Source organism: Callospermophilus lateralis, chromosome 15, assembly GCF_048772815.1.
Source record: "Callospermophilus lateralis isolate mCalLat2 chromosome 15, mCalLat2.hap1, whole genome shotgun sequence".
NCBI lineage: Eukaryota > Metazoa > Chordata > Mammalia > Rodentia > Sciuridae > Callospermophilus > Callospermophilus lateralis.
This window is the reverse complement of record NC_135319.1, coordinates 26,656,839-26,674,896: the sequence shown is the minus strand read 5'-3', so window position 1 is coordinate 26,674,896 and position 18,058 is coordinate 26,656,839. Positions and strand designations below refer to the sequence as shown.

At 36.6% G+C, this 18,058-nt stretch overlaps 1 protein-coding gene across 1 annotated transcript; it reads right to left on the bottom strand.

The window, feature by feature from the left end:
• Positions 1-1,286: 1,286 nt before the first annotated feature.
• Positions 1,287-17,538, bottom strand: Lipn (lipase family member N). Its single transcript, XM_076835209.1, has 11 exons — positions 17,471-17,538; positions 16,910-16,983; positions 15,534-15,649; positions 14,595-14,712; positions 11,986-12,184; positions 10,284-10,393; positions 7,590-7,726; positions 5,804-5,950; positions 4,340-4,411; positions 3,726-3,797; positions 1,287-1,520 (listed from the first exon to the last, which is right to left on the bottom strand). The coding sequence occupies exons 1-11, from the start codon at positions 17,536-17,538 to the stop codon at positions 1,287-1,289; spliced, it is 1,347 nt and encodes a 448-aa protein (XP_076691324.1).
• Positions 17,539-18,058: the final 520 nt, after the last annotated feature.

The following is an 18,058-nucleotide window of genomic DNA, read 5'->3' as shown; positions in this document are numbered from 1 at the left end:
ATAAATTACCAAGAGTATGAATGTGTATCACTTTTTTAAATTATTTCCTAAGGAACATGAATATTTCTGAGTTACATCTTCACTAATGGTAAAGACTCTTGAGTTCACATCATTCAAGATTACAGGAACTAACAGTAAAACTTCGTGCTACACACTGAGCTTTCTATGAAATTCTAGAACCAGTGTCCAGCCTTTTATAGAGACTGTTATGGAGCTGTCTGTGAGTTTCCTTTGCTCATTCTAAATCAGGCTTTCTGGCAGCTGCTTTCAATGTTATAAATTGTGCAATATAAATTCAATTTTTTAAAATTTATTTTTTAGTTATAGGTAGACACAATGTCTTTATTTTATTTTTATGTGGGGCTAAGGATCGAACCCAGTGCCTCACACATGGTAGGCAAATGTTCTACCTCTGAGCCACAACCCAGCCCCAGTATGAATGCCATTTACAAATAAATTAATATAAATTCCATTTTGATCCTGAAGACAGAGTAGCTGATCAGCCTAGCTTCTCCTTAGAGCAAATCATTCCTAAGATTTGTCTTCTGCCAGTGATCTCTAACACACTATTTTAAGACTAATGTATTAGTTTGATTTTGTTTCAGAGGCAATGGCCTATAGTGAATAAGTTTAGTAATTAACCATTCAGCTTATCTCCGTCTTTCCCCTTCTAGCTTGTTACAGTATAACAAGCTCCTGGAAAACTTAAATTTTATTAGTTTTTCATTCTGCCATTTCCATCAGGCTTATTGATATGGGCCAATTTATTTCAGAACTTGTGTATAGATGACTACTATAATGACTATTGGCCCAATTGTGGCTCCAGGAAAACCATAAGGTCACAGCCACAAATATATTCCTAAATGGCTTTCCTGATGAAGACTTTCTCTCCAGCCAATGTTTCTCTGCTTCCATTTAATCCATTGAAAAAGGGTATAGGGAGGTGGTGAGTTATTGTTTGCATGAAGTGTAGGGCAAAGAAACTCCTCTTCACCTAGTCTCTCTATTGTACATTTAATAGAGATGTGCTTACTAGATCATCTTGGATTAAAAAGAGACCTTAGTCCTGTCTAAGAGGGTAGGATCCTGAGATTTCAGGTGCAAACATCTCTTAAAGAAAAGAATGGCGCAGTTCAAATAATCCCTAGTTGGGATGCCCAGATAAGGGAACACCTTGGCAATAGCAGCAAGGGTGGTGGGGGCGATCTCACTGTTCCTTAGTATTTCTCCTAAGGCTTCTTAGGGGCTTGGAAGAAATTTTAAACTGAAAAGTAGATGCATTAGATTTAGAGATATTCTTTCATCAAAGCTATGATCTTATTGTATACCCGGTGCGGGGCATCGAGGCCCCAGATGAAATCAAAGTGGTTCCAATCTGGCAATAGTTTGAAGTAACGAAGATTCCTAATTTGGGGGAGTATCCTGTCAATGTCCTTTGGTGTTATAAGCATGTCATGTCCTCCAGCCCAAATAGCAGTGGGCACTTTCATGGCAGTCAAGTCATAGAGTGGAGGACGACTCTGTGAAAGAGAAAGAAAAGGCATTCATGAGAGGAGGCGCCTCATAGCAGCAGCTGAACTCCAACAAATGGGAAGGCTGTTAAAGGAGTGTCTGCCATGATCATAGCTCTGTGAGGCAATGAGGGAGGTAAGAAGATACTCTACTGTCCCTACCTTCAAGGAGCGCAGAAGAGCAACAAAGACACGGCAGCTAAACAAACATCTGTATGTAAAGTAGTGTATGCTGCATGCCATAAAACACCCCTGAAAGGCAATGGAAATGAAAAGAAAGAGGAAATTGTTTCTAACTGGGGGCTTCAAAAAAGAGGAGTCAACCGGTCACCATAGTATATAACTGTAATGCCAGTGATTTGGGAGGCTGACAAAGGAGGATCACAAATTTGAGGCTAGTCTAGGTAACTTAGTGATAATCTGCCTCAAAATGAAAACAAAACAAAACACTGGTGAATGAGATGGATGGCAATTAAAAGCTGAGAGTGACTTAATAGAGTACTTATAATAGAAAGATAAAGAATGAAACTACATTTTCCAAGGTTAAGGAGTGAGCCAAAGAGGGAAAGAAGCCCTCTTGAATATTGAAAAATGTTAATAGAAACAGTGAAGGACTGATGGCAATTAGATAGAATTGACGGGTTAAGAGAAGGTTTGTTTGCTCTTTTTCATAAAGGACAGGAGTTCATGTAAGATAAAAAGAGCAGTCAGGAGGAACGGGAGGTAAGAATTGGATCCCAAGGTATATTTTTCCATATAACTTTACACACCAAAACTTTAGGAAGAGGAGGTAAGAAGATATAGGGAAATGGGCACAGAAGCAGATTATCTTCCTAATAGAGAAAAGAGGGGAAAAATTAGGAGGACAGAGATATTTGGGTGCAAGTAAAGTTCATTTACGCAACACATAGGTATTAAGGGCTCTGGATATGCCAGGTTCTCTTCAAGGTGAGGAAAACATTGAGGAATGAGATGGAGGGAAAGCCCTACACTCGTGGCACTAGGTTGATTCTCTAGCACTCAATAACACATAATGTGGGGACAGAGATCGAGCTGGGGACTTGAGGGAAAGCAAGCTGAAGCTAGTACAGACTAGTTTCTCTAGGGGAATGTAATAAAGTTGAAATCAATGATATAGTTTACCTCTTGTAATTGTCTTAAGAGGTCAGTAGAATCTTATTCCTCTAACAATTTATTGCATTGCTCAGAAAGTGACTGGTTTAATTGTTTTGATCCTGAGAAACAACTTAATTGATATGTGTTTGCACTAGCAAAAAGTCTTTAAAGATAGTCTGGGAAGACATTGGAAAATTTAATTTAATGTGCTTAGTTCACATTTAGAAGCCCAATCCCTGATTGAGAATAGAAAGGTTGTAAGGGAGAGATTTCAAATGAAGTGCTAAATGAGTCTACAAATTTTGATATGTAAAGTTATATGGAAAAAGATACCTTATGATCCAATTCTTAAATGTTAAATAAAGCTTTTTAACTTTCATGTGGAATCTTAGTTGTTTCCCCTGTTGATATTAAAAAATGTGTATGTATTCTGTCAAAGTTTTTCTGAAACAATTTCCATTATTATGCTCCCATTAAAATTACACACACACACACACACATATATATATATAATATATATATTATATATATATATATATATATATCAGAAACTTATTATTTTAAGATAACTTTATTGCATATTTGGAAAACCCAATACTTTAAAATGTTTTTATACAAAAAGATAGTAAAATATGAGATCAATATTCAGAAATTGAATAAAAAAGAGGAACTAAAGCAAAATGAAATTCACACTTTCTGCTATGTATGAATAAATTTATTTCCCTCTACAAAATATATTTTGAAAAAAAAAGTTATCAGTAACATTGGTTATCTTGCTATAATTTAAAATGAAGAAGCAAGATTAAAAGTTGTACAAACCAAAACAATCCTGAAAAAAACAGAATAAATATGTCAGATCATTAATACATCCAGTTATTTCTGGGTGGTAGGATACAAATAATTTTACTTTCTTTATATGTATCCCTTTTATCTCCTAAAAATTCTGAAATGAATGCAGATTAAAATTATATATTTATTTCATAAAACTCTCATCAGCATAAATGTCACCAATTAGCAGGTAGGATTCTTCTTACTCTCAAATAATTTCATATTAAAACTTCTCAAAATCCCCTCCTGGGGTCATTCTCAGTAGCTTACCTTATTATAATGAAGCATATTTTCAGCTTCACTTCCCCAATCATAGGCTCTGAATTCTTCAGATCGGTAAAGCTGAAATAAATGTGTTTTAGAAAAAGAATATTTAGGATAAAAATCATGAGTTCCAACAGCAAGTCTGAGAAAAACACTGGGAAGAAAACAAGGCCCCTGGATCACCAGAAGAATGTACATCTTACTATTATTATGAAAAATTGTGTCCTTTTTATTGAAAGGAAAACAATGGTCTTCTTTGGTTTACAGGAAAAACTAATGGAAAACCAAGTCTCTGTGGAAGAAAGTCAAATCCCAGATTTTTCTCTCTCTGGAAAGGTTGCAGCTCTTCTGAGGCCCTCTCAATTTAACTCTTAACTTAAACTCAGGGACTACTTTATTTGTTTTGATTTAAGATGGGATTCATTTATGTCATCTAGTTGGTCTGCACTATAAACCTCCCACCTTCTTTGTAAATCTAGGGAAATCAAAACAGGAAGGAGGCAACAAGGACAAATTGAAAGCAAGTTGCTAAGTTCTTGGGTGAGTCTGAGAGTGAACTCTGTCCATTTATCTATAATGAGAGTAAGGTTTGGTGTGGTTTCCCACGACAAGGACTCTACCTGTTTTAAATGCAGTATGTTCTGTATTGATGATCCAGTGGGAGCATGGGATAGATACACATCCATTCGACTCTAAGAGAAATCAAACCCATGTTACAGCAACAATCACCCAATGAAATGAACTATGCATTTCAAAAGCAGGAATTAATGATCAATACTGGTGTTTTGAAAATGATGATGGAGAATCATCTAAATAAACCCATATTGATGTCAGGAACTCGAATGTGAGTGAACCATAGGTTGACTAGTAGGATGGGCTGCTGGACAGCAAACCTGCGCCAGCTCTGAATATACAGGGTAATTCACTTGTTTTGAAGTAGAATCAGGTGTGATGGACATTAAGGAGCTCAGAAACCAGGGAAGGTGTTATGTGCAAGAGCACGTTGGTATGTGCATGTTCGTACATGTGCACTGTCACAAATCAAGAGGTATAAAACCTGAATTTCAGACCCCTGTTTTTCATTATCAGCTCTATGACCTTGGTCAAGTTATTGAGTATCTCTGAGTTTCTGTTTTTACTTCTCGTAAATGAATATATTAAAAATATTACAAACTGGCTAGGCTCTTATGGGAGTAAAAGTAAAACTAAAAGTCAATTCTTTCCAAAGAGTACTTCAATCTCTGTAAACATCCTAAGGATGAAAATTATACAGATCAAAGAGTAATTGTAATTATATGTCTTAGAATATAATGCACTCATTCAAGGGAAATTTAAAAATCTGTACTTTTGGAAAAAAACAGGCTTTGAACAATGGTTCCTCATGAGTTTCAACTTAACATAATTTAGCTTCTATAAGCATAGGGATGGACTGGCTTTTGGAAAATAGATATCTTGGGACTGAGTTCACTATAACACACTCATTGGCTGATAATTAGAATACAGCAGAGAAAACTATTCAACCACACTAATCTGTGAATTGAAATTGCTCACCTCTTCCTCCTTTTTGAATTCTCAATAACAGGAAAAAAAAGATTTGATTTAAAATGGACTACTACTTCTTCATAGAAAGGGGATTCTACTTCCCATACTGTCTGAGATTTTTCCAAGTTAAGTGGTGAGTTTTATTTGAAACCACAGTCACTCATACAGGAAGGCACATATGAAATGAGAACAATGCTTTCATCCTTTTCTAAGATTTCATTTTATAACTCAACATATTCAAATGCAATAAATACATGTTAACTGTAGTATATTGTGGCTGATTGTGAACAGGTGAAAATCTATTACTCATCATAGAACATCCACGCTCCTAACTTTGACCAGGGATGGAAGGATGCAGCTGCCTTTTCCTTCCACAGTCCTTACATGTAAGGTCCATGGAATATCTAATCAGCTATGCATAGCAAATATCTGCCTTTAAAGGTACCTTTAAAGGACCATACAAACTATAGTGGATAAGAATGAGTCACAGGAAAGCTGGGATTTCTTCAAGCATTAAATGGCTCCAAAATTATTATACATACCATATTCATATTTTTCTTGTTGTATCCAGCCCATAAGGACAAAAATTCACTACATATCACCCAGAGTATTTTATTGTTGCAGATTTTGGTAGAAGGTGTCTTCTTGGTCTTATCTTCTAAAAAGAAACCTTTAGTACCAAACATAGCCTGTAAAAATAAAAATCAATTATTTTTTCAAGGTCCATGTTCAGACTTCTTGAAAATACCTTCATTGTAGAAATGCATCATAGTGGAGGATCTATTTGCTGTTTTAGTCCAGGAAATCAAGTTGCTCAGGAAAAATGACTTAGGAATTCACTTCCAAATGAGGAAGATCATTAAACGTTATTTACAGGGAGTCAGCAGTAAGGAATCTTCACCTCAAATTTAGTTCTTCATGGTGAAGCTTCCTATTTTCTGTCTAATCAGAAATTAGAGAAATGGGATGTTTTTTTTTCCTTATGGTGAAACATTATACTGACTAGAAAGGAAAAGCAGGGTTTTCATATTACTCATGTACACATTGGCTTTCTTGTACTGTCCTGGATTAGTCAACTGTCACATGTAAAGTACAGAATGTAGTACCAAAGAGAAGGTGCCACTGGACATTGAAGTTGTGATGATGTCACAAAGACAGCATAGCTAAAAACTTCAAAGTCTTGGAAAAATAAGCTTCTGGAGATAGTCAAAGGCAGCGGGGAGCCAGAGAATAGGACTTAAAATGGCAGGAATTTTGACAGTGCAGAATGTGAACTAAGATAACCCAGGGACATTATTTGGTTGACTTATGATCTATAGAATAGCAACACATGTTTAAAACTGGTTTATTTATAGATAGATATATCTGCCTCTGAATTTGACAGATTAGTTTACTTAACCCTGCCCAAATGGAGGTAACATTCACATGATGTCAACACATTTTGAAAAAAAAACTACCAACCCTGCAAAGGGGATGTCACCTCACTTATGCTCACAGTAAACAATAGAATAAAACTGTTATCAAATGAATCATTAGGCCTAATAGAAGTTCCTCCTTATGTTAGCTCATTAATACTTTTTCCCATTCCTACTATTCTACTCCAAATCTGGGTCTCATCTTTTTATAAGCGAATTATTATGATATTCTAAATAGTTGCCCTTGACTTCATTTTAGCCCAAATCCATTTTTACCATTGCCCCAAATTGAAAGGGAAACCTTTTAAAAACATATGCTCTTTGTGTACATGACCTTCATGGAAAAAATACAGAACAACGATTTAGTGAATAAAATTTCAAATCTATAATTGTCAATTACAGAACCTTTTCATCCCTTAAATAATACCAATAAATACTTGAATAAATACATGAGCTGTGAGACACTGAGGCTTTGGAATGTAACTTTAATAAATTAGAGCAAGCTCCCATATGGAAAAAAAATCATGTTAGCCTTATCTAACATCTAAACGAGGACATCCATGATCATACATAACTTGAAGAGTGTCTTCTAATTGGACATTGTGAATTCATTGACCTGCCCAAATAAATAGAACAAGAAAACTTGTGAGAAGACTCTCTATGAATATAGCACTCAGCTCAGATTGAGATTTTGGCATGTACTCAGCTCTGTGACTGGGTACAGTAGATATTGTGTGGGACCGGTAGATACCATGGCACACACAATACACACATTCACAAGCACATGTTCATGGAGTCTTAGATTTTATTTACTTAGAGTTCCTACTTTACTTCATAATAGATTTAAAGCTAATAAAGATCTATGATCCCAAATGAGATCCTCAGGTAAATTTTGGCAAAAGGAGAAGCCTACCTTGATTATGGAATTTGGAAGTAGAAAAAAACTGGTAAAAATGCTTGTGGGGTATCTGAATGAGATCACAGGACTCAGGGCAAAATTCATTTTGATTCTTTGTGCCAGTTTGGGCATGGTGGAAAAGGCTACAAATCCTGGAAGAATAGAGACAAGATAATCTTGTAAAAATTAAAAATACATAGGCAATATTTCTACCAGCAAAAGTGGGGATCTATTTATTAATTTCCTTTGTCCTTCTATTGCAACGATTTTGTGGATGAAGTGGGAATTTTTTCTGCAAAGATAATCTGCCTTCAGTTCTTTCTACTCCTAAGTCCCCCTTTCTTTTATTCCATTGATAGACAATTTAATTTGGTTGTGGATATGGAGTACCTGGTAGGTGAAGGGTGACGGGGAGGCTGCTGAAGCATCTACTAATAGCTGGGTGAACTGTACTCAACCTTAACTCCCAAGCATGGGGTGAATTATGGGGTGAATCATTTTACCCCCAACTCTGAGATGAGGAATGAGTCACAGAGCTTCTGAAAGGAAATAATCAGTCCACAAAACATGCATTAATTGGTTCATCCACAGTATTATCCAGTTTTCCATAGGATTTTTTTCTCACTGTAGAGTAGGATTTCTTTGCTCCAGTGCCTTGCTGGATGCTCACAAATAACTCAGACTCTTTCCAGCTTCCAACATGGGAGGGGCTTTTATTGGGTCCACTATGGTCCAAGTAAGGACCTAGTCCTTCCATTGGTTCTGCTCTTTCAACAGTATCCCTGTGAGGATGATGGTGAAGATCATCACTATGCTAAAAAGACTATGCCGGGTACCTATATATTTTCATTTCATGAGGTGATTTCCTGGGCCTCTGCTGGAAGCGGGGTGGGTGTGTGGCACATAGAGATGCTTACTAAAATGCTAAAACTGTTTTGGTCAGTCAGGGAAAAACTGGACGATTGACTAAACAATTGAGTCAACAACTCTGAACAAGGGGTAATACTTCTGCCAGAGGGTTTTTGAAAACGTGTATAGGTGAGTTTTCTGGTGTTTACACTAATTTGAAAGCCATACTGACATTTAGTGGGCCTGGGACTTGGATTGCTAAATGTCCTACAAATAGTGGATCCTTCCCATGTGACAAAGTTGCTCTGTCCAAAATACAAACAGTGCTCACTGAAACATTTCATGCCCTCAGTATAGTGCAGAACACTGATGGTCATATTCTCTGTATTCTCTGCAGATCAAATATAAGAGTATTTCTAAGTCTCACTTTCCCAGATCCAACTCAAGTCATTCTCCTCTGTACAGTCCTCTCTCCACAGTGCCCAGACCCTCTGTTGGTGAAGTCAGACTGACTTGGTTTGAATCTATGTTCTGTCTCTATGTGCTCAGAGACCTTAGGAAACTCAATTTCTCTGAACATCTGTTTCCTCTTGTATGAGACAGAGATAATAACAGTAGAGTTGTTCAGAAGATTAGAGGGAGAAAAAGCACTGAACATAAGGTCTTAAATATAATCAATAGGCACTAGAAATTATGGTAAAATTATTCACCTCTTAGTAGCATTTCTTGGGCTCTCCTAGCAGTCCTTTAATATTCTTTTGGTCTGTGTGCTCCGCTCTCCCTGATTGTTTCAAGCTTGTAAACTGTCATTATAAAGTAATTCTCTGTATGTTTGTTATTGATGTTGATGGTGGTGGTTGTGGAAATATGGTAACAAGATTTATTGTTTCTTGCATAGTTTTACCCAAATTGTGCATTTTGCATGAGTTATTATCTTAAAATTAGAAACTTAACATATTCAAATTTTTATTATTAGTTTCTTTAAATGTTTTTTTTTGGATGGGTACCAGGGACTGAACTCAGGGGTACTCAACCACTGAGCCACAACCCCAGCCCTATTCTGTATTTTATTTAGAGACAGGGTCTTAATGAGTTGCTTAGCACCTCATTTTTGTTGAGGCTGGCTTTGAACTCATGATCCTCCTGCCACAGCCTCCCAAGCCACTGGGATTACAGTCATGTGCCACTATGCTTGGCCTCTTTTAAACTTTTACTTGGAACTAGATTATTTATTTATTTCCAAAAGATCTTGGCAATAATTAAGGTATACGTTTTTTTTTAAAAGAAGGTGATTTTTTAAAATTATAAATATCCACACTGTTTACATTTGTTATTAGATGAATATTAGATAATATGCTGAGCATATTAGCTCAGTTAATTTATCACAATAAGCTTTTGCGTCCAATCCACAAACAAATGAGACCTTATCTTTTAAACTTGTTTAAATTAAATATGATCTTCTCCCTTTTATTTTATTTCAATCCAATCTGGGTTTTAAGGAAGACCCCACTTGTTTATATTTATCATTTCTCAGAGATATTTCATGATACTATGCTTCAGTTTTTCAGCTCAGAGGAAATCTAGAAACTTATTCTTTAGAATTTTCTGGATTGGGGGCACATGATTATTTGTGGAAAATTACAACATCATTACAGATGTGTGGCTATGACCCAAAATTGAGGAAAAGTTTGCTGGATATGCTGCTCATCTCTGGACTGGAGGTTCACAGCCACTCAGAGCGTGAGGGTTGTTCCCAGCACAGGACAGAGTATTAAGGGCACTATAAATAGCAGTTACTCTATTCCAATTCAAAGGCATATTCCCATAAGATTCTAATAACACTGGCCCTTGTTAGCATACCTATGGTAGTGCCGAGTGAATGTCCAATGAAATACAACTTTTCCTGACCAGTTTTATTCACAATGAAATCTATTATTCCTGGGAGGTCGTATTTGGCCATTTCATCAAAACTGCAAAATAAAACAAGGGCTTATAAATACTTGAAACTGTAAGTTTAAAACTCAGACACTTTCCCACTTCTTTTTTTATACCCAGAATTCTGTGCTGTCTACTTATTCAGTGGGTATCTCATTACTTACCCAATTAAGTATAGACCATTGTAGCTTTTGTCTTGATTTACAGGTTACTTCCCAATAACAGAAGTGCTTGCAAGACTTGGGGATGCTATCTAAAGTTCAGCCTTATTCTTCATTCTATTCTCTTGCTTTTCTTTCTCTTCCCTTTCCTCATATAGTTTGCATGCCTCAGCTTCTGACAATCCCATGGGATTCAAGACTCCTAGGGCTATGTAATCTCACTTTTGGAAACAGGAATGTTGTCAGTTATGGTCCTGTCATTCACTAGCTGAGTCACTTTTGATAAGTTCCTGAAATGCCCTGAGCCTAAACTTCCTCATTTGAGAAATGAACAGGATAGGTCCTGGTTTCCAGGGCTGCTCTAGGCATTGCATAGTGTGAAATAAATGACCTGACTATTGGTAGGCTCTTGATCAGATGTTGCTATTATTAGTACTTCTTTCTATATATTCAATATATACAAAAGTTCTATAGTACCAGTCCAACCAGCATTAATGAAAAGGCCTGTTATATTGTCAGTATACCATGAGCTAGAGACCTGCTTATTGAAAGCATATATGAAGAGATCTCTAAATTGATACTACCAAGTATAAGTGGAAATTTGTAATGCCTTCAAGTACATTTACCGCCAAGCTCCCAGTCAAGGACTGGTGACATGAAATGCTTCCTGACTAGCACCTTCCACAGAGCTCTAGCCCTAACAATTTATTCTATCCTCCTTCTCCTCTCAGCCTGTCACTGGGTGCTTAATATTTCATTAATATTCAAGAATATAGGAACGCATGGTCTATTCTAGCAGCAAACCAATAGGGAGCTTAAGTTTGAGGAAGGGCAAGCTATTGTAGGCACCAGCTTATCATCTGGTAGCAGAGAAACACTTCCATTAAAAGAAACAGACAACATATTAAAATATTCTCATTGCCCATTAATACTGTTTTGAAAATTTTATATTGAAATTTTCCTGAAAATTGCATTCTGTTCAATCTCAGAACAGTGTTTTTAAAATAAATACAGTATTAATACACATCATCTTTGCAAAATTGATGGGCTGTCTAGGAAAAGATTTATAAAAATGCCATTAGAATAAATACAAGCTTCATGAGGCCAGGGATTTGATCTGAATAGATTTGAACGCTCAGGGCATAAGATAGTGCATACAGTAGGCACTTCATAAATATTGGTTGAATGAATGCATGCATGGGTCATAGGAGTATTCTGAGTTGTCCCTTGAACATATTTATAAAGTATAGTCAGATTGAATTGGAATATCAGATGATCTTGTTTAACTGGCACAATTTGCCTGTGGGAGAATCAGTCAAAATGAAAGATTCTTACAATTTAAGATGTCAGTAGAAATGATGAGGAGCTTCATGACTTCAAGTATTATAGACTATTATTAATACCATCCATACTATTATATATTTCAAGAAATTGCCTCCAACTTGTTTTTCTTAGATATAGTTTACCTAAAGGCCCAGAATTTCTCTTCATTTTCTGAGAGTGTTTTGTGTCTTCTTGACCAAGTGTTCCCCCGACTATTTCCCATCCATACGTCGTAACCTGCATCTGCTAGAAGGAATCCAAGACTTCCATTGGCATAATTCTCAAGCCAGTAGGCAGTGTCTGAAAACAGGGCATGCTGCAAGTACACAACTGGCCGGGGACCTGTGACGGTGGTACAAAGACAGAAATCAAGAAGAATCTGTGATAAATAAAGTATGTCCAAACTGATAGCAACACTTACCACACATAAATACATGCCAAGAATAGAAGACATAAACAGAATATGCTTTTCTCCCTATCATTAGTGCAAAGAATTATAATCATATAACTTCAATTTCTTGAGCACAAACTTTGTACCTGGAGCTAGGTAGAATGATCTACATGAATTATCTTATTAAACTCTTATAATAACTTTTGAAAGTAGTTGCTATTTTAAAGATGTGGAAAACAAGGCTTAGGGAAGATAAGTGATTTTCCCAGCAGGTCTTTCAACTAACAAAAGTACAGAGAAGAGACAAACCTGATTCTGTCTCATTCCAACAGAGAAGTGTAACTGCTCTATTTTTATGTGTTCATTTACAAATGGTCACCAATTTATGACGGCTTGACTTACTGTTTTCAACCTTCCCATGTGCAAAACTGATATGTATTCAATATAAATCATACTTCAAATTTTGAATTTTGATCTTTTTCTAGGCCAGCAATATATTATATAATACTCTGAAGGTGCTGGTCAATGGTGGCAATGACCATCAGCTCCCAGACAGGCATGTGATCATGTGGATAAATGATCCATACTACACAGTGCACTGTGTCATGAAGCTATGGTGTTCATTAGGTCAGGTGTATTAAATTCACTTTTTCTTATGCTACTTTAAATTTTTAAGTTGATTTTATCAGTACATAATCCCATGCTAAGTTGAGAAGCATCTGTAAACATAGGTTCTGCACGTGGCTTATAAAGATGCACAATATATCATGCTTCATGGATCCCTACAGAGAGGAAGAGGAGGAGAGCATAAATAAGCACTTGTAAGTTCCTCACCAAGTCTAACTCAAATTCCAGCCTCTGCTCACTGGAGAACATTGGCAAACTACAACAGTAGTTTTTATATTGAAAGAATTAATAATTAATAAGTAGAATTAGCTTATCCTTCTTTCAACTCCCAAATTCATAAGGGAAAGTTTGCAGGAAGAACCAGGGCGAACAATGCAGAACAGTAACCTTAATTCAGTGGCTGCCTGGAGTCCTGGTTCTGTGTCTTGGTTATTTGTGTGACTATGGGCTTGTTACATAATCTGTGGTGCCTCAGTTTCATCATCTGTAAGATGGTGACTACTGGGTTGCTGGAGGTTTTAACTGTTTTAAATTATTTAGAATAACACAGAAAATAAATGGTTTTTAGCTACAAGTGTTTCCAAGATTCTCTGTCCTTAGGCAAACTTTTTTCTATAAGATTTCTCCTCCTTTTTTTATTTCATGGCTTCCTTGCCCTCAAGCCTGTTATTGCCCAGATTTAGTAAAAGACAAACCCAAAAGTAAACAAAGAGATGCAGGATGCACTATTAAATTTGAAATAATGATAACAACAAATAATTTCTTTAGTACAAGCACAGCCTAAATTGGAAATTCAAAAAAACCTATTTGTTGCTTATTCTGCTTTCAAATCTAACTGGAAATCCCATACTTTATCTGGGAGAACTATCTATATCCCACTCCCCTTTTTCATTCTGAAACTCTTGAATTTATTTATTCAGTATTATTTATTAATTATCAATTAGTTTTAAATATTTATTATAAATTATTTTTTTCTTAGAGTGTCAAAGTGATTTTAGCTGTCACTTAAAAGTGGTGATGGGAGAAACCATGCAGAACCAACATGGTAAGCATCTGCTAATAAGTGACTTGCCTTTGAGTCTCTGCACGTATTTTGCTAACTCTTATTTTTCCCTTCTGAAAGCCTGTGCAGTTATGGTTCATTTTTAAGAAGCACTATCCCAAGCTTCTGCATGCTTGGCTCCTCATTCTACCATTCAGGCCTCATTTTAACAACACCAGGCTGTTCCCATTCATAAACCGTCCCTTAGGCCAATGGGCATGTGAATATTGGTTATCCTTCCTGGAAAAAGTTCCCAGAAGTGCCACTGTCATTTAACTTGATGTTTTACTCTGCAGAGAAAGGATCATGGATCTTAGTGGGAGCAAAGGAAGCTTGTCTGGGTACCCCACTAGAGTCAATTTCTTTCCACCCAGAAAAGCCTCTTCCAACAATGAGGAAATCCAATATCCTGGGACATATGAGGAACCAGGAATGACCTAACAAAATGTAGGCTCCACCTTGGCATTTCCAACCTAAGAAACAACCCCAGTGGCTCTGAGTAAGATCGGTCATGCCTTTGGTATTTTTAGGCTTTTATCTGTTTTTGAAGAATTAGAGGCAAAAGAATAAGTCTTTTTTTAGAGACCACCCCAATAATTCAAACAAATTTTGATAAAGTACTCTCTTTATGAATATCCAGCTTTACATTTCAGTCACATGCAGTCCCTTCTCAGCAGACGCATATCTTGTACCTGTGCTCCTAGCATGCCGTCTTCCACAGGGAATCCTGTTGATGCTGAGTATGTACCCATCTGCAGTGGTGACCTCATACTCTTCGCTGGGGTAGCCATTGTAGGTAATGATTTCACTCTGCCCAGGGAAAAGACAGCCATCCACTAAACTTCTTTTCTGAATGACATCAAAAGGAACTAGAACAAAGCACCTAGTGCATCTTATTGGGGTGGAGTATGTAAAATCTTCAGCCACAAGTAACCATAAAATTAATCTACCCACTTAAAGTCTTAATAAAAATAGTCAGGTGTGGTGGCATCCTCCTGTAATTCCAGCTACTTGGGAGGCTAAGGGAGGAGGATTATAAATTCAAGGCCAATTTGAACAACTTAGTGAGACCCTGACAAAAAAAAAATGAAATAAAGTAAAATGATAAAATAAAAGGGGCTGGGGATGTGGCTCACGGGTAGAGCACACCTGGGTTAAATACCCAGTACCTAAAAAACTAAAAATAAAAAAAAAAACAAAGCAAAACAAAAGAAACAAGTAGAATGTTAGATAATATCTAGTGTAGGCAAATTTTGAGGGGGGTGATATTCATCACTGACATATTCTTTCTGACAAAGCCATATTTTCCAGTCACTTGTCATTAGAGACCTTTCTTGGTTTAAAAATGGTAAAACTATAGACCAGTAGAAGGCAGTCTCATACACTACCCAAATGGCTTAATATTCTTAAAGTATACATTCAGAACAAGAGTTGGTGTATATAATACAATACAATTCTGCTTTGTATTACTAGTAGAAAATATTAATTATTCAACTGAAGGAGCAGATCTACCTAGCTTGACCCTTCTAGAGTTGTTAAAAACCATCCATCTGTTTTTCTTATCAGAGATTTTTCCCACCACCCACTAATCTTGCTTTATTTGATGTTCTTTGGAATTGCTCTTGACTTACAGTGTTCATCCACACTTCAGGATTCACTTCATTTTCCAAATTCAAGAATCCACCAGCATTTAATGTTCCACAAATCAAACAAACTGTTGTTAAAAACAGCCACATCACAAGAATGCCTGGCAGAAAACATTTAACATTCACAGATTTATTTCATCCATCAATCTTGACTTGTGAAATAAAAACAGTGCCCTAATGGAAACTGGAGTAAGATCCTGGGAACATTGATAATGTTTGGAAGACAACAGATAAAATGAACTAACTCCAAACACTATTAATCTACTTTTGCACATAGAAACTGTCTTGACATAGTCCAGTTCTTAAAAGGGAATGAATTCAATTTAGCATAGAGGCTTTTTTTATCTTATTTTAATCATTTTTTAAAAATTTATTTTAAGTCATTGTTCATCTGTGAGGTGCCTGAATTCCCAATGATTTATAGGACAAGTTTCCACATCATAGCACAGTGAAAGTAGAGGTGTCTCTAGGGTAGACCAGAATCCCACAAAGCAACCAAGAACCTTGAATTGATGAAGCTTTTACCAACAAACAAGCTATGATCAGCTTCTCATGCTGTGGCTATGTCATATGTGAACATCCAGAGGAATAATCTTGCACATGTCCATGTGTACCTCACTTTCTTGCCATGGTTCAAAAGCAGTTTCAAAAGCAGGCTGACACCAGTAAGAGAGTAGCTTGCTCATCATCTGAGTGTGTTGCAGTCAATTGGCCTGAACTTGAAATTCAGCCTCACCACAAACAAGATTTTTGACCTTGGGCAAATTATTTTGTAGCTTTGTCTTTTTGTTTGTCAGTATCATAAAGATAATAATATCACCTATTTCATAGTGTTATAGGGAGGGCTAAGTGACATAATATATATAACACACCCAGTGCACTGTAAGTCCTTAATAAATGTTTTCATTCTTTTTCTAAGAATAAGCCAGGGACTAATACCAGAGAGCTTTTACTGTAACAAATCCATGTCTGACTTATAAAAATTACAGTTTACTTTTGAAGCAAAATAACTTTTCATATATTTGCTGCCTTTATACAGATGATTTTATATCTGTAAATGTTATATAATCTAAACACTGCTTTGAAACTATTAGTAGCTAATGGTAAGTGCTTACCTTATGCTAGGCATTGTCCTCGGTGCTTCATAAGTTAAAGCTAGAAAATCTCCATGAAGCGGGTACCAATACTCTCCATTTTATCAATTAAAACGAAACAAAACAAAAGCTTGGAGAGATTTAATACAGAACAAGCCGGTGACAGGTCTAGGCTGGGTAGGCAGGTTGCCTCTCCTCAGAGCTCTTGCATCTGAGAGCCATTGCCATCTGGCCTCCCAGTTGTGATAAAATCTCCATCTTACCTACTTAGGTGAGCTTCACCTGCTCCCAAGGACTCCTGATTGATGAGGAACTTCTGAATTTTTGCTTTTGACATCAGACTGAAGAGTAAGATATGGTTGCAGTAACTGTTAGAAACTAGAGAGATGAGAAACAGGAAGCTTGTGGAAATGAGGAAAACTTGGACTGTGCCTCACCCAAGGCGTCTCCTTGGCACACACAGTGTCATGATACAGTTTGCATATTGGGAAATTGTGGTCTACATAATTCCTAGTAACCACTTTGGCTGAATCATTCATATTTCCACTGTCCTTGTGGGGAGTGTTCAGTAACATTTTCAAACCAGTGCATGGAACAGGGAAGTAGATCAGGATTCTAATGGACAAAATCAGAGATAATAGTATCACCCCTCAAACCCAATACTAATAGTGAGGATCCAATGAAGCAATGTATGTGATAGTGTCAACCATGTAGTTCACAGGAATATGCATGACTGTCACTCAACAGAGAAGATGAAGCAATTTGGTTGGTGATGCTTGAGACCAGAGGAGTTTGGAGCTAGCAGTGTGGCAGAGGAAAGTGACTCACATGTTAAAGGTATTTGGCCTATTGTCAACTTTGGCAGTAACTGCTGTGCTTGCTGACCCAGAAACCATTTCACTACTGCTTTAAACGAGGTAGGAATGGAAACCTGAGAGTATAATGAAGACAATTTATCTCTAAACTCTACATGAAATATCACATAATGGAGGCACATGTGCTCAGTTTTCTACTTCACTTTTTCTACCTATAGAGACTAAACATGAACTCAGTCTCTTTTATCACAGCATGAAGGATAGAGAAAATTAAGTTGCCACCCAGCATGACACACGAGTTTCACTTCTATTCATTTGGACTCATTGTCAAATTCTTTCAGAAACAAAGGTATGGACAGTGTTTGTCCAAATCCTAAGATCTGTTTCAGTTAAGTGGAAATTCTGTGCTACTTAAATAAATGTGGAGCAAAAGGAGATCACAGCATGTTGAAACAGGGAAAAGTTACTGATATTCATTCAGTCTTTGATGAAAAACTCCACTATGTTTTGCTCTGATTGATTGTGTGATGACAGAGGTGTATGGACTTGCTTGGAATTGCTCATGGCTTTTGATTTTAAAATGATCTTTACTGACAAAACT

What these genes read in the sequence shown, in the direction of transcription:
- Lipn (XM_076835209.1), bottom strand. Translation starts at nt 17,538, where the DNA reads ATGGTTTCTGGGTCAGCAAGCACAGCAGTTACTGCCAAAGTTGACAAT. An exon ending in CTGAAGTGTGGATGAACACT is followed by an intron (nt 14,713 to 15,533) that starts GTAAGTCAAGAG and finishes TTCCCTGGGCAG; the next exon opens with AGTGAAATCATTACCTACAA. An exon ending in ACATACTGCATTTAAAACAG is followed by an intron (nt 3,798 to 4,339) that starts GTAGAGTCCTTG and finishes CATTTATTTCAG; the next exon opens with CTTTACCGATCTGAAGAATT.